The sequence below is a fragment of the Euprymna scolopes genome, chromosome 15 (genome assembly GCF_053919585.1).
Source record: "Euprymna scolopes isolate OS-2025 chromosome 15, ASM5391958v1, whole genome shotgun sequence".
Taxonomy (NCBI): Eukaryota; Metazoa; Mollusca; class Cephalopoda; order Sepiida; family Sepiolidae; genus Euprymna; species Euprymna scolopes.
This window is the reverse complement of record NC_136496.1, coordinates 125,976,538-125,994,489: the sequence shown is the minus strand read 5'-3', so window position 1 is coordinate 125,994,489 and position 17,952 is coordinate 125,976,538. Positions and strand designations below refer to the sequence as shown.

The window sequence follows — 17,952 nt, the reverse complement described above, 5'->3', positions numbered from 1 at the left end:
TAAAGAGTTCCTTTTTTCCCCAAACCCCCAATTTATGTATCACCCTTATTAAATAAATGAATAAATCTATACATATATTACTATATAGTTTTTATACCTTCATTTTCTCTTTTTACTGATTCCTATGTATATATATATATATATATATATATATATATATATATATATATATATATATATATATATATATGACTATTTCATTTAATCACATAAATTAATATAAGACATAATTTTATCCATAAAGTTTCAGTATCTACTTTCACAGTGCTCAATACATAGGTAGAGCTAGGTAGTAAGTTATGAAAATATAAATGGAAATTTAAGCTACACAGAATATTCCGTGTTTGGTCCTCATGAGAATTCGTCAGGCTTATCCTGACAAATTCTTATGAGGATGAAACATGGAATATTCTGTGTAACTTAAATTGCCATTTATATTTTCATAACTTACTATATATATATATATATATATATATATATATATATTTCGTAGAAATGGTAATTAATAAAAACCTGAAGAAAGTGCTCAATACTGTTGTAGAGCAAATATGCGTTTTATTTTTTATTACCATATCTTTCTGTTAAGTTAAATTATTGTTTCAGCTACCCGGCCGTATTTTTGGCCGTCTGTAGCTTCCTCAGACTTTTACAGAACCCTATATAAATAAAGTGAGTGTGTGTGTGTGTGGGAACACTTCTCAACCTATATACTCAACAAATTTTTTATCTGCATACTTGAAATTTGGTAGATGGGGTATTCAGACATGTGGAAATATTTTTAATCTGGTTTTCATTCAGAGAAAAGGGCGGCTTAGGGGTCAAAACTGAAAGATTGGTACGTGGGGAGGTCATCTGATTTTTCTGTTTGTCAACTGTTTCACGAATGCGCATGCATGAATGGTTAACATGACAGATTACTTATGTTAAGAATAAGTAGATTTGAAAACACTTTATAAAGATCATGTCAAGCTGATCTAATGGTTATCATACTTGACTCACTGTCTTTAGGTTTTGGTTTCAATTTCAGCTCAAGTATTTTTTTTTACAAGAAGTGAACTGTTTAGAAAATACAGAATATTTGCATACACATGTCTCAGAGTCTGTATGAATTAAAATATAATATTTATGCATATTTTTTGGTCAGGCAATGCTGGGTGGCTTGCGAGTATGTATATAAAATTACATATATCTATTTTTAGTATTTACTTCAACAGTGCTCAATATGTGAGTAGAGCTATGTAGTCAGTTTTGAAAATATATATATGTGGCAATTAAGTTACACAGAATTTTCCACATTTCATTCTTGTAAGGATTCACCAGGCTATATTATATATATTGATATATGTTCGTTAAACATTTCCTCATTTGAGAAGTTGTTGCTAATTCTTTTTTATATAGGTTAAGCTTGATAAATGTTGTTGGATAGTTTTAGAATGTACATGGTTCAATATAAATGTGAAAGAACAAAGAAGATAAGTTATCCGCATCTTCATAGTAGTTGTTTTACAATGTTTCGGCCAACTATTCCTCTGGCCTTCATTAGGTGGTTAACCACGACGAGATAAGAATGCTGAGTCTCCTAACTGTATCCTCAGTAATTGGCTCAATGGATAGAAACATTGAATCCCTATGGCTCCAGGTGAGCATTGTCTGAAGATAGCGGTTTCAACCCTACTCAAAGCCAGTCAGAGGATTAGTTGGCCAAAACATGGTGAGACAACAACAACTATGGAAGGCAGTAATTACTGGGGATACAGTTCAGAGATTAAACATTCCTATCCCATCACGATTAACCATCTGATGAAGGCCAGAGGAATACTTGGCTGAAAGTATTGAAAGTATCCTGTACCTCTATAAGGCCACCATTCGCCCATGTATGAAGTATTGTTGTCACATTTGGGCTGGTGCATCTGCTGCTAGTCTCTCGCTCCTAGACAAGGTTCAAAAGAGAGGCGCCAATCTGATAGACCCTGAACTTGCATCTAAGCTTCAACCTCTGTCCCATCGACGAAACATTGCACCCCTCTGCCTGTTCTACAAGTACTTTAATGGTGAATGCTCTGACAAACTGCAGACACATGTGCCCCCACAACGTAGACACCCTCGACAAACCCGACAGGCAGCTAAATCCCACCCTCATGCAGTAGAGATCCCTAGATGTAAAAGATCTTTCTACTCCAGTAGTTTCTTCCCCAGAACCGCTAGACTCTGGAATTCCATTCCAGGTCCCTGCTTCCCCAACTGTACTGAGATGCAGAACTTCAAGTGTAACGTGAACTGACATCTTGCTGCCCAAATCCCTACATAGTGTCCCAGTAGTTGCTGCCCCTGATAGTAGCCCTCTACACCTAAGTGGCAATGTGCCTTGTTTGGGGTGAAAATGTAATTTAAAAAAAAAAAAAAAGAAGATAACATTTAAAGAAATGAAAAGATTAGAACTCAAAGTAGAAATAATGTCCAACACTAAATAAGTAAAATTTCTAGATATAAGTTTCAACAACATATGAAACAAATATACAAAGAATAATGCAAATCCAATTTACCAGATGTATTTTGAAATGTATTTAGATATTTTAGATAAGTAAGTTTCAGTTTGAACAAATTATAGGGGGGGAAGGGGTCGGTATTCGTGCGAGACGTCCATATCATGGAAACATTCACAAACTCCTACAAATATTCACAACTGTGGAATTTCCATGGGTCTTGTTAGTATGATTATAAAGTTTTTGAAACACCTGGTCATGGTTGAGAGAGCAAGAACAATGTACTTCAGAAATAAAATAAAGGGTTCAACATTCTGTACAGATTTCCGAGTTTGACAAGATGCACCTGAAGAAGTTTGGAGGTTACATTAGCCGAAACGTTGTAAGAATAACATCCAAGACAAGAAAGTATGATGCAAATTATCCATAATTATCCAAATTATTAAATTTATCCAAATTATCAAATCCCAGTTAAAAATTTTCAAAATATAAATACGAGTTGTTATTCTACTTTGAGGAAACTGAGGGTTCATACCTTTCCCAATAATATTGGTGTGTAAATGGCAACAACCGATTCAATAGGATTTGAACCCAGCACAACAGATTCCATAATCTGTGCAGGGTGAAACGATAAATTTGTTGCCCTAAAGAAAACAACACTACAGCTTTATTTTAAAACTTTTATTTAAAAAATTAATTCAGGTAACTTGATTATGTAGTAGAGCTGACAACTTTTCAATGTAGCCACCTTCAGCCTCAATCGTCGCCTCGTTACAGGTCTGAAACTGTGAGCATGTCTTTTCCATAAGTGCTGGCAGGAGCTCGGTGAATGGCAGCAATCAGGCTGGCTGCTGGCTTTGGTATTGTGGGAGGTCATGTTGGTGATGTTCTGAACAACAGCGGGTTCAGACCAGGGGGGGTGGGAGGGCAGTAAGAGAAGGGTACAAAACCATAGCACTCTTTCTGAAGCCAAGCCGGAGTCTCTTTTGACTTGTGGGCTGGCGCTGAGTTTGCTGCCACACCCAGGGTCTGCCAGCGGCCACCTAAGTGCATCAGGGGATCACGACATTCTTCAGCACCTCCAGGTACACTTTGGTGTTGAGTTTCAAGCCAATTTCGAAGATGTGAGGTGGCATGATGTGGCCATCACTTGAAACCACACCAAAGGCCATAATCATTTTGAGGGTGTTGGCAATGGTCCTGTTGTCATAACTCGGATCGGTAGAGAGCAGGAGTTGTACAGCTGTGATCTTGTTCGTTGTACATTGTGTAACTTTCAGACATGATAGAAGGCTCCTATCGCTCTTGGGATTTGTACCCAACTGGCCAACTAGTAGATGGTCTGCAACAAAAAAGAAACCAGTTTTCATGAAACAGAAATGGAATCATGTCGTCTTTTCTAGGGCGACAATTTTAATCACACACCTCAATTGGTTTAGAAAAAAATCTCACCAACATCAGACCCTCCTCGGCGCTCGGTCATCCATTGGCCAGATGTCCAGAACTCAGTTGGATTTTTGCTGGTCAGTCGCATGAAGGCATTTTTCAAATATAATTTTCCTTCTTCATGCATCTATGAATAAAAATAAAAACAAAATGATTATTTACATTATTTTCATCATCCGGAATAATGTTCTCATTCTGATTGGTATTTTCATAGATTTTTAAACAATGAAACTTCCGAGATTCTTTTTCGAACTCCAGAGTTTATACAGAATTTTAAATTGAAGCTTTTATTTCATAGCTTAAACTTTAGTTTTTGTCAGCCAACCTTGTAAGCCCTTTCTTTCCTGTTAGGATCTTGAAGGGCTTACTTTTTACAAGCCTGTTTGAAGTCCATGAGATTGAATGCTGCTTGTGAGCTTTCTTTCATTTTATTATTAGGGTTAGCTCCTTTCATCAAGTGGCTTCATGTTTTGTCTGGAGTGACTTCCATAATTTTTTTTATTTACTTACAGAGGTAGATTGTTCCTTTTCCATCAGTCTTGGCACAATGGTTAAAGGTATTAAGAATGAGTTCTAATTGATGGTGTTCTGGAAGTTTAAAATTTAATCCTTACTACAAATGATAATTAAAAATAGTAAAATCTTATTTCTAATTAATTAACACTTCTACCCAGTTATGGCTGATGGAACGAGAACAATCTATCCCTATTGATTAAATAGAGGATTCAGTTCGAAATTCTTTATATGAGGTGCCTTCAATAAGTTTCCAGACTTTTTTGTACAGGCATTTACAATTGTTGTATGCTCTTGAAAATCCAGTATCTTTTTGCTATACATCTTATGAGAAGACTTACCAATTTTTATGATTTCACGTTCAAATGAACAACTAGAGTATGAATTGGAATACGCCTTATTAAAGCCTGATTGTCACAGCTGGTGAATTTCAAAAATGCAATCTGGACGTGAGGACACTTTAGAAGAACGATATGCAATAAGATTCTGTTTTAAACTTGGAAAAATACTACAGAAACGTATGGAATGCTTTAAACTGCTTTTAGATCATCTTGCATGAATCGAGCATCAGTTTTTGAGTGGCACAAAAGATTCAAGTAAGGCAGGGAGTCTGTGAGTGATGATAAGAGGTATGAGAGGAGTAAGGAAGTCAGAACACCAGAGTTGATTGGCCAAATAAAGAATTTCATAGATAAGGACCACCGCGTGTCTATAGAGATCATAAGTACACACTTTGATGTCAGTGTGGGAACTGTACACACAATTATTCACAAGGAACTGAAGATGCAAAAGATTTGCATAAAGTTTGTTCCAACGATGCTCAGAGAAAATCAAATGAAAGACGTCGTGACCAAAATGGGCATCAAAACAGTTCCTCACTCTTCGTATAGTTCAGACCTTGCTCCCTATGATTTTTGGTTATTCCCTAAGCTCAAGGAAAGCCTTAGACGCTATCATTATGCTACAACCGAGGAGATGAAAGAGGCTGTGATGAGGATCATTGACATGCTCACACAAGAGGACTTCCATGGGCCCTTCCAGAAGTTGTTAGAACGGTACAACAAGTGTATTGCAGCCGGAGGAGATTACTTCGATGGGGAACTAGATTTTCATGTGTGTACAATCAATAAAAGTGCTCATACAAAAAAGTCTGGAGACTTATTGAAGGCATCTCGCAGGTCTCCGAGTTCAACATAAAGATTTCCAAGTTTGAAAAGAGGCACTTGCAAAAGGTTGGATGTTACATTTAGTGATAATGACAATAATGCTATGAAAATAATGCTATGAAAATAACAACCAAGATGAGAATAGTAGTCAATCCTTGTCTAAAATAATTGTGATACAAATTCACTTAATTATTTTTAAAAAAATATTTTAGACCTTGCCGACATCATGATAGCCACTGATCTTGTCGACATCATGATAACCTCTGACCTTGCCGACATCATGATAGCCACTGATCTTGCCGACATACTGATAGCCACTGACCTTGCCGACATCATGATAGCCACTGACCTTGCCAACATCATGATAGCCACTGACCTTGCCAACATCATGATAGTCACAAGCAATATCATATTCACAACAGTTTCAGTTTCTTTACTTTTTCAAAAGTTGTCAAAAACTAACATTCATCAATTTGAACCCAGCATAGCCGACTCCATAGTTTGCCATGGTATCCATCAGAATACAAATAAATCCTTGCCTTGAAGTAAATAAAGGGTTTCATTCAAAATTCCCAAGTTCAATAGAAACATCCCCAAGTTCGACAAGATACACCTGAAGAAGGTCAGAAGTTACATCGACCGAAACAAGTTAATGACACTCAAGATGAGAACAGTAGTCCGATGAATCCAAATAATACAAATATTTTAATGGAATGTGATTTGAGGAATAGCTTTTGTGCCTCCTCGACTAACTCAACAAGCAGTAAAATCCCACCCCTTCACTGTTGAGGTTCCTAGATACTGGAAAGTATTCTACTCTAATAGTTTCTTTCTTCAGACTGCTAAATTTTCGAATTCCCTCCCAGTTTCCTGTTTTCCTGTGTACTAAAATGCAAAAGTTTAAATGTAATGTGAACAAACAACTTATTGCTCAACTCCCTACACAATCTCCAATAGACATAGTCACAAATTGGATCCTCTTATGTCCAAATGGCAATATGCTTTGTTTGGCACGAATAAAAATTTTAAAAAAAAGCAGTTAAATTGAGGTTTAGTGAAGGCAAATAAAAAATAAATGAAAATGAAGGCATAAAGAAAATTCTTAATTGTATAGAAAACTATGCAAGGAATGTTTAGATGTAAAAATGCAATCTAATATATAAAGTAAAGTAACGCTGTTTCTTAAATCTTTCTGTTGTATTAGATTACTATTCACCAATTTTTTTTATGGAACATTGGTCCATGTTCTTAACAATAATGTATTTCAATTTCTTTAAATAAATAATTTTATATTTCAAGATTCTAAACAATTCTTGCAAATAAAGAAACAAAAACAAAATAAAACAAAAGATACTTACTTCACAAATTTTTGCTGCTCCATCAGTCATAGCCAAAGGACAACTGTAGAGGCCACTAGCTGAAGAAAACAGCAGCAGTTTAACAACCTGGTAGACTCGGCTGAAACAATAGAACCATGATTTCAAATATGATCAACGTTTTGCCAGTTTTGCAGACTTTTTGAAGAGTGAAAACAGCTAAAAGTGGTCCATGACAAAAGGGTCAATTATTTCAACAGTATATATGCAAAGGGAGATCAACATATCTAAATTTATCTAGTATATATATATATATATATATATATATATATATATATATATATATATATATATATATATATGTATATATATGGATTTATATGGGTTTCTGATAAGTTGTTTGGTATACCATTCAACGAACACGTGTAATGCATACCATATATCAAATAAAATGATATGAATGTGCTATTAATTATACACTTGTCGTATTTGAATTGTTTACAAATTATATATATATATATATATATATATATATATATATATATATATATATATATATATATATATTCAAATTTGTAATATATCCAAATATGTCTTTAAATGAAATACTGAAATGCCGTAGGATCACAGATCATATAATACTATAAACAAAGTCCAAATAAATAGTATTATCAATATTTATAAGTCAATCCCAATCAAATAAAAAAGCTCAATATGTGAGATAGAGCAAATGGAATAAATGGAAATCTGAGTTCTTCCACATTGAAAAAAATGGGTTACCAAACATACATGACTTAAATTTTACTTTACAGCTTAGAATTTACTATTAAAAAAAAAACGCAATTCATTCTGGAATATTCGTTGGGCTTCACATCTATTCCTACATTTTCATCATTTCAACTTTGAGTATCCTTTTTATACTATCACTTGAATTTTAATTCTCAATCGATGTGCTAATAAGCAAAATTTATAATTACCCACATCTATTTTGCTAACAACATTTCCTCCAATGAGAAAAGCCATCCATTGAAAACCCATGGATTAAGGAGAAAAACTTTAATTATTTGTACTCCTTTGCCAAATAATATATTTTGTTGTAATTTTACATAATTTAACTCAGAATTTCCACACACACACACACGAATGTAGGAATTTAGAATTAACTGGTATCCAAATCATTTTCACTAATGATAGTTTTAGATAGGTGGGAAGAAATAGTATAGAAACTTTTCCTTTGTTTTATTGTATTTATGGCGTGGGAAATAAGGGCAGATTCAATTAAACATAAATCTATATGTATTATGTATTGGCTTCATACGTTTTCAAAGCAAAGTGATGACCATATTTCATAACGTGAGAGAAAATGGCATTGGGTGTGTTTTTTGTTTTTGTTTTTTGTGTTCATAAAGTCTCTTGTCCAGATTTTGTTGAGTTTCGCCAACATAGATTTCATCACAATCAAGACAGGGAATGTAGTATACACCAGCCTTGACTTTAGATGTGGTGTCGGATTTAGACTTTTAGATTATATCCATAATTGTTGAGGAGGTGACTTGGAATATTTTGATGCCTATTTTGTTCAATCTTGTGAAGATGGGGTTGTTATGAATGTTAATCAGTAGGGTCAAATTTTTCTTAAATGTCAAGTTAATTTGGGAACTGTCTGGATTGCATTTTGAGTAAATTTGGAGAGTTTTTCTTTTGGAGTTTATTATTCATTCTGCCTCCATTTTTTTTTTTCAATCATATCGGATTTTTACCCTTTTATTATTCATATATATATATATATATATATATATATATATATATATATATATATATATATATATATATATACAGGGTATCTCAAAAGAAGCTAACGGATTTGAAATTTGAATTCGACCAAAAGTACCACTCTATGATAAATATCCGCTCCTCGGTGATGTAACGACCTCTGATGACTTTGTTATCATCATTCTAGATGCGCTAAAATCTTTTTTTCATTGATTTGTTGCTTCTGTTGTTCCATCTTATATTTGATCAATTCAGCTTCTTTTGGGACACCCTGTATATATATTACACCCAGTAACATGAATTTTATGCAGTTTAATCTAATAATTTCCTAAGGATGAAATGCAGAACCCTCTGTGTAGCTTAATTGCCATAAATATATTTTCATAACTTGTTGATTATAGATTGAAAATGGATATATATACATATAGCAAAAATGGTAATTAGTAAAAACCCGAAGAGAGTACTCAATACTATTGCAGAGCAAATATGTGTTTTATTTTTTTATTACCATTTTATCTGTTTAGTTACACATGTTTCCGTTGCCGAATCATATTTATGATCCATCGATTTTCGGTAAAGTCTGACGAAGTTGCTGGATCGTAAATATGATTTGGCAACCGAAACATGTGTAACTAAACAGATAAAACAGTAATAAAAAAAGAAAACATATATCTATATATATATATATATCAATTTTTTGTGTTTACCTCAACAGTGCTAAATACATGAATAGAACTAAAAAGAATAAAAATGGTTGGAAGGAAACAAGAATCCTTAAAAGTCATAAGGGTAAAGATAGTATAAATAAGATCATTATCCTTATGGCTTTTAAGGGTTTTTGTTTCCTTCCAACAATTTTTATCCTTTTTAAACCAAGGGGGAAAAAAGCTGGGGGGGGGGGTCCTAGGAATATAAATTTGTCTCTGATGAGTTGTTTGGTGAATTTCCACCATTCAGTGAAACATGTGTAAAACGAATTGTACTTTTAATAAAATAAAATGAGTGTGATGTAAATGCATCTTTGGTATGTTTTTTTTATTTTCAATATGTATATTTATTTTTAGAAAAATATTTTTGAAAGCCAAAACAATGCTGTTTTTTTTTTTTTTAAATAAATGGGTTATTATTTTAAAGTCTTGAAATCTTTTGACATGAAAATTAAAAACAACGGTATTAAATATATATACTTTTGACGAAATGATGTATTTTCTTCTTAAAAATAAATTTATTTATGAAAAAGATCTCACAAAAAAAAGTGCCACTGTATTATCCATTAAACTATCACATAGTGATTTGTGATGTTTAAAAATGATTTTCAGACCATCTCAAGCCAACATCTTTCAGACTTCTACTCAAGTCATAAGAGATTATTATATCTCTGCCAAAAAGAAATAAGAATAATAAAAAAAGTCGCTTGATAAAAACTTATTGTTGAAAGTATCCTACATCTTTAAAGTAAATGAAATTTATTTTAAAGAAAAAATATACTGTTTTGATTTTCCATAAATTTCTAATATTTAAAATCATATACATTTTGAAACTTTACTTAAATGTAATTTTGCTAATAAAAGTGGTTTTCAGAAATGCATGTACATAAAGTCATTGTCGAATATTTATTTCCAGAGATTATAATATTTGAAATTATAATATGCCATGTTACCGTGCCATATACTCGGTGAGTTTCTAACAGTATTTTGTATAATATTTTAGTTTCAACTCATTTTCCCAAACTTCACATATTAGTCAGTCAGCTTTCCGCCATTTGTCTTTTTCACATATCGATAAACACTGTATAATTTTTGAACTGATTAAATATTTTAAACTGAGTAAAAAGAACTTTTCAGGTAGGTAGAAGAGTAACATGTTTCCTTTGATAAAATTTGTTATATTTTTTTATTTTTTGTAACACTTTTTCATACGTCTGTGGATTGTTATACAAACCCGCAAAATCTTTCAAACCAACGTCTTCACATTTTTTTTCATTCTGTTTTTCTATTTACCTGAATTCTTCAAAATTCCTTTCGTAGGCAAGCGCAATTAATCCTTCCTTGGCAGAAATTGCATGCATTTGTTTCCAGGCTTCGGACGTAATGATTGTATCAACCCTTCTACCCCAAGCATTTTGCGAGACGAGTCGGGGAGGCTGCTGCTCACATTCCAATGAAAGATCGTAAATATCTGTGGCCACTTTACGACCAAATTCCATCAAATCATCTTCAAATTTTGCCAAAACCTGAAGAGAATGAAAATAACAAAAAATAAATATGGCTGAGCTAAATTAAACGACAAAAAGGTTTGTTTAGTGTCTATTAACTAATCATGATCATCGGCGGTTTAATATACTGACATGATAGAAATTAAAAGCAACAGAAACGAAAATTTACCAGCTTAAAAGGGTAATAGACGTCTTGCATGTTGGGTGACCATGTTCCAGAGAAAACAAAAAAATATCTTGTTCCTAATCGCAGATTATAAAAATCTGTGATTAGGAACATTTTTTGTTTGTTGGAATTAATTTGCATGTGTAAAGACCAACTGAGCAGAGATAATATTGGAAGTCAATTTCTTAAAGCTGTCCAACACATGCCAACATGTAACACAGGTGTTAAACTTAATATGATGATGTGTTATTCTATATATATATAAGAGCAAACAGTTAATAAAACATGTTAAAAAACACTTTGAAAAAGAGTTAAAAACATATTTAATCTAAAAAGGAAACACTTGATAAATGGGTAGTTCTTAATCTGCGGAGTTTCAAAGAAATACTTTCCTTCTCATCAGGAGGTAGGAATTAGCAAAATGCAGGATCGGATTTTGCATACAAAAGTATTTGATGAAACTGCAAGTAAGTCAAAGATCTTACTTGATAACAAAAAGTGAAGCAGAAAGAATATGGGGAAGAAAAAGGTGATTACACGTGAATTTTATTTTATATATATATATATATATATATATATATATATATATACACACACATAAAGTAATCTCGATTTTTCTTCAGTGAATTCAGTCATTACAGTAAAATAACCAAACATTTCCTATGCAAATTTTTTTACACTCAACCCCAACAGTGAGTTTTATGAAAATATTTCACATTTTTAATTATTACAAAAATTGTTGTATTTATTCTGAGATTGTTGCTTCTCCTAAAAACGTCTACAAAACTGAAAAATCACTTAAAATCTCGCTATATAACATCTAACATGTTATCCTTCAACACCAGGTCATTTGTTTATATAGGGAACAAACTATTACCACACCACTAGATTCCATAGACAATGATCTCCCGTCTCTAGTTGAAACATGTATGCTACTGTGTAGCCAGACAGGTATATTAAATACTAGCAAGGAGACCCGAAGTTGCCCAGGAATGAATGAGGATCAATGAATGTTTCACCCTCCAATATTTTCTTGTCATCGATATCGGTAAAATCGCCCATTTTTCAATCTTCCCACAGTGACTTAGTCCACAATACATTGTAGTCTACATTGCACTGTAGAGAACCTACTGCTGATTTTATAAAATTATTTTGATATATAAAGGTTTGAATTAAAGATGAAATGCAGATATCAAGTATCATAGTTCAGTTGTGGTCGAAACAGAAACATTCATTTTGAACATGCCCCTGCCATATTAAAGAACCTACTGTTGTTTTATATGCCGAGCCTTTCTACTTGTGCAGTGATAATGGCTTGAATTAAAGTTCAAAATACAAAAATCAAGTAACAGCTTAAATTGTGCTCTAAACAGAAAAATTCATTTTGAACGCATTCCTACATATCAAAGAACCTACTGTTGATTTATATGCTGTACCTTTTTGCTTGTGCAGTAATGAAACTTCTCAAACCAGTGATGTTAGGCTGTGTAAGGTGTTAACTTTAGTCAAAATCACCTGTTCCTTGTTTCATCTGATTTTTTTCGATTATTGATAGATATTAAAGATATTCTGACACAAAACCATCTAAGAACACTGCCAGGCACATAAAGTAGATTTGTGTGAAATTTTTTAAAAAATCGGCCCAGCCGTTTAGGAGTCTATAGGATACGAACTCACATACAAAGTTCCTTTATATATATATATATATATATATATATATATATATATATATATATAAGTGAATTGTCCTTGGCCTGACGAAGCGATTCCCTTACTGGGTTTTCGCTGAAACATGTATGCTTATGTGTAGCCATTTGTTTGTAAACTAAATTCACTTATTTTGGCTCTGTATAAACATTGAGCACTCTTTTGGGTGACACACTTATATATTTTGTTTTAAACAAACAAATAATTACTACCAATACAATATATATATATATATATATATATATATATATATATATATATTCAAATTGCAGTTTTTATTGTTAGCGATATTCATTGCGATAAAACTATTAGTAATCGTATTTTCCTAAATGCTTGAGCATGAAATTCATACGTATAATAATTATCCATGGATACAGGTTTCTGTGACTCATTAGCGTGGCTGACTATGGAAGGATTTGAAACCTCAACAATAAGGACTACAACCGGGCACATCAACACAAACTTTTAGGAGAGTAGAAAGTTGACTTTCGGTTTACTTTTGGCAGCCTTGTAACTCTTGCTTCATTTATTTTGCCTTTAGTCCTCACATTCCACGAGTTATGTTTCTGACAAAGGGGGAAAATGTTTGGTTTTCTGGGTGGGAATCTATGTATGAAAAATTTATTTTTGGCTAATTTGTTACCTTGAATTAGTATTTTTTTTTGAGCTGCTTACATCAAGTGGCTTCATACATTGTCTGGAGTGATTTACATAAAAAAAAAATATGAAAGTCCAGTCTGAAATATGTGATATCTTTATCACTTATGTTTTTAATTAACGATATTTTCTGTGATAAAGCTAAGCCGATAGTAACTGCACTTTTTATAGTGTTTGACGGAGGGTTGATTTGCTTTCATTATGTTGTCCTCTATTTTAGGGACACATATGTACATACGTATGTATTAGCGTTGGGACGATTAATCAGCATCAGAAAACATTGACAAATTTTGAGGAATCGGTATCGGAAAAATTGGTGCCAATTTTCCAATGCCAAAACGATTCTTTTGTTTTTTTTATTGGATTTTGTTTAAAGCAAAATCTTCCATTTCTGGTAATAACGATAAAATAATAAATATTTATTGATTTCAAAATACCAATAACGCAAAAATCGATAGATCATCCTTCACAAGTTGATTTTGACATTTAGGAAAATATCTGCATATTTAACATTTGTGTTTTTTTACCGAAATCTGAGAAAATAAGAATTTTATAGTTAAATATTTAGAGATTTATAAAGAATTGAAATCATAATCAGGAATTTCTTACGGAATCAGTAATTGTATCGGAATTGGGAAAAATATTGGAATCGTCCCATCACTAGTATATATAAAGCCCATTTTTATATATATATATATATATATATATATATATATATATATATATATATATATGAATTACATTAGCCATTACACATTATAATTTATTTCACCCTGCCAAAGCAAGCTGGTAGTTTATTTAATAACTAGTGAAGAGCACCTGGCCTTGCCCGGTTGTAAAATATATTTCAATTCATGCAGATTTTATATCTATTATTACAGAGCCAATTCTCATTTGAATATTATATTGTACCTAATATATAGTACTGATGTCAAAAGTTTTTTTTTTAAAAAGACTTGGGTGCCATCAGCTAGAATCAAAACCAAAACATTTAGTGTTTCAGATAGATAAGACTGAAAATCAAACCAATTCAAGCTGCCTTTGAGCTAGTGCAGAAGTAGTAGAAATATGTTGGCAAATTGAAAGGAACATTTTGAATTTCAACTTATTGACATATTTCTGTACACATTCATCCATCCAAACAAAGATTTTACTCATTAAATCATCCTTGGTGTATGATTATTATTTTCTGTTAATTTCAGTGTTATGTGATCAGTAGTTTAATAGTTTATCAGTTAAATCGTTACACATTCATACACACATACATAATCTGTTTTATTTATATAGAAGAATAAGAGTGTTCACATCATTTCGGTGCAGCACCAAAATGATGTGAAATAAATTACGTGTAATGGCTAGAAGGTTCATTTGAAGATTTTAACTTTATTCTTGCTCTGTATTACATTGAGCTTTCTTACTCAAGATTTCCTACGGAAATTAACACACACACACACACACACACTACATATATACATAGATAAAATTCACAATAGGAAGTGACATATGCTAATGTTGATCTCATTCATAGAAATTGTCCTATTTATTGTCTCTTTCTTATCAGGACAAGGTATTGCATAAATTCATTGTCCGTTTGTCCAAATTCATACCAGTTTATGAAGATATCTCAACCCTTAATTTGTGATAAGCTTTACCGTTTACTTTCTCCAATGACACTTTGAAGCGGTTTGGACTGAAAAACCAAAATGAAAAGGATTTTTATTTGTAATAAATTAGATTTAAGATGCATTCTCAAATCACAATAAGATGCTGTATCGTTTGGCATTTTCATTGTTAAACGTGCAAATTAAATGAACGTATCTTATCTCCATATCAGGATTGTTTGGTCTGTCACTTGTTAAGTTTGAAAAAAGTTCACTAACAGTGAATTTAGTATTGCAAAACTCAGTAATTTGAACATACAATAACTATTATTGATTGAAAAAATATTTGGGGGTTAAGCTCTCTCCTTTATTGTTTTAAATGGGGACTAAGCTTCCTTCTAAAAACACTTTAAAATCATATTAAATATGCACTTTGCTGTTATTAAGCAAAAAAAAAAATCAATTTTTCAAAGTGTTTTTGTGCTATCTTTTCAAATGTTTTTTAATTTTTTATTTGCATGCATCACAATCATGCACCATACTAAACATGCAACCGTTTAGCGCAAACATGTATTTTACATGTACTAGAATTCTTTATGAAGATTCAATTTCATCCACTCTCTATCAGTGCCTACATCTAAACGCAAATTCCACAAACAAAGCTTCTTTTCTAGAACTGCTTGACTGTGGAACTCTGTTCCGTTGGCCTACTTTCCAGTTGACTACAACGTGGTCGTTTTCAAGTTCAATATAAACAAGTTCTTGTTTAGCCGTACCATTAAATAATCAATTATACCCAATTCCCACTATTAACATTTACTAAGTTATTGTGCTAGTGACCAATATATTTTGATTAACCCTTATTCTCAAGTAGCCTTTAGGCCTTGATAAGTGGTGACCCTCTGTAAAAAAAACAAAAAAAAACTGTTATTAAATTTTTTTTAAACATTTTCTTATCATTTTGATCAAGCTGGGAATGAAGCATCCTATTAGATGCCAGATATCCCAACCGAGAGATCTTTTTAAGATTCTAATCGTCCCTTTAAGTACAATTGTTTGAATCACTCTTGCACTTGGTTCACCAGTTATAATTGCCAGATAGTTTTTGAAATTCTTTTTCACGAGTCCAGTTGCTCTTACAATTATTGGAATGATGGAGATCTTCCTAAGATTACAATTTCTTTTTATGTCGTGCATTAGACTTTAGTATTTTGTTATCTTTTCTCTCTCAGTTCTGTTTAACCCAGCATCATTGGGGGACACTAACTTCTACTAAGGTTGCTTCTTTCTCCTTCTTGTCCCATCTCACTATGTCAGGTTTAACAGCTTCATTTTCATGCGACACAGCTGTAGGAACTGCATCGTCATAGTGGATGGTGTATGTCTTATTTTTAACCATTCTTTCGAATATATGTTCCCAGGGTTTGCTTTTGCATTCGATATTCAGCATTTAGAGATGGTCCAGTGGAGATATTTACACATGCCATTGTGTCACATTGTAGAGTAGCTGTCTCCCAGCAGAACCTTACAACTGTACGTGAGGTGGCTCACACTCTTAATCTGTGTGGCAGAACCTGTACTTATTATCATTGTTTAGATCACTCATCTTCTTAAAAGGATTGGTCATCAAATCTTTATCTTGGGCAGCCATTATAATCCGCTCCTGATCATAGTGGAGCAATCCTCTTTTTAGTAATTCTATTGAGCATTTCTTATTTATATAAATATATATATATATTCTATTGAGCATTTCTTATTTATATAAATATATATATATATTCTATTGAGCATTTCTTATTTATATAAATATATATATATTCTATTGAGCATTTCTTATTTATATAAATATATATATATATTCTATTGAGCATTTCTTATTTATATAAATATATATATATTCTATTGAGCATTTCTTATTTATATAAATATATATATATATTCTATTGAGCATTTCTTATTTATATAAATATATATATATTCTATTGAGCATTTCTTATTTATATAAATATATATATATTCTATTGAGCATTTCTTATTTATATAAATATAAATATATTCTATTGAGCATTTCTTATTTATATAAATATATATATATATTCTATTGAGCATTTCTTATTTATATAAATATATATATATTCTATTGAGCATTTCTTATTTATATAAATATATATATATTCTATTGAGCATTTCTTATTTATATAAATATATATATATATTCTATTGAGCATTTCTTATTTATATAAATATATATATATTCTATTGAGCATTTCTTATTTATATAAATATATATATATATTCTATTGAGCATTTCTTATTTATATAAATATATATATATTCTATTGAGCATTTCTTATTTATATAAATATATATATATATTCTATTGAGCATTTCTTATTTATATAAATATATATATATATTCTATTGAGCATTTCTTATTTATATAAATATATATATATTCTATTGAGCATTTCTTATTTATATAAATATATATATATTCTATTGAGCATTTCTTATTTATATAAATATATATATATATTCTATTGAGCATTTCTTATTTATATAAATATATATATATTCTATTGAGCATTTCTTATTTATATAAATATATATATATATATTCTATTGAGCATTTCTTATTTATATAGTCCTCGGTGAATTCATCCTGAAAATACTTGGCACGCTGTTAGTTGGCAAATTCTTCCAGTTTTTGCAATGGAAATGCATTTTTTGACGACTTTTTTTTTTATACTATTTTCGTAGCAGACTTGTTTTCTGATTCTGTTTCATTTTGTAAAACAATCTTGTTCCATGTTTGTCCAGTTTCATGATGAGGTTGTTCTGCTGGCTCTTGATGTTGATGTACCATTTTGAGGTTTGGATTCTGGAAGCTCATCAGATATTGCTCGGTG

General features: G+C 31.6%; 1 protein-coding gene across 1 annotated transcript in view; it reads right to left on the bottom strand.

Annotated features, from left to right (window-relative positions):
- The window catches only part of LOC145294116 (acyl-CoA dehydrogenase family member 11-like), a 71,217-nt gene that overhangs the window by 39,116 nt on the left and 14,149 nt on the right, over positions 1–17,952 (bottom strand). The window contains exons 2-4 of the mRNA XM_080141214.1: positions 10,698–10,930; positions 6,967–7,066; positions 3,936–4,056 (exon numbers count right to left, since the gene is read on the bottom strand). Of these exons, the coding sequence (XP_079997340.1) occupies positions 3,936–4,056; positions 6,967–7,066; positions 10,698–10,930 (454 nt within the window). The remainder of the gene's footprint in view (positions 1–3,935; positions 4,057–6,966; positions 7,067–10,697; positions 10,931–17,952) is intronic.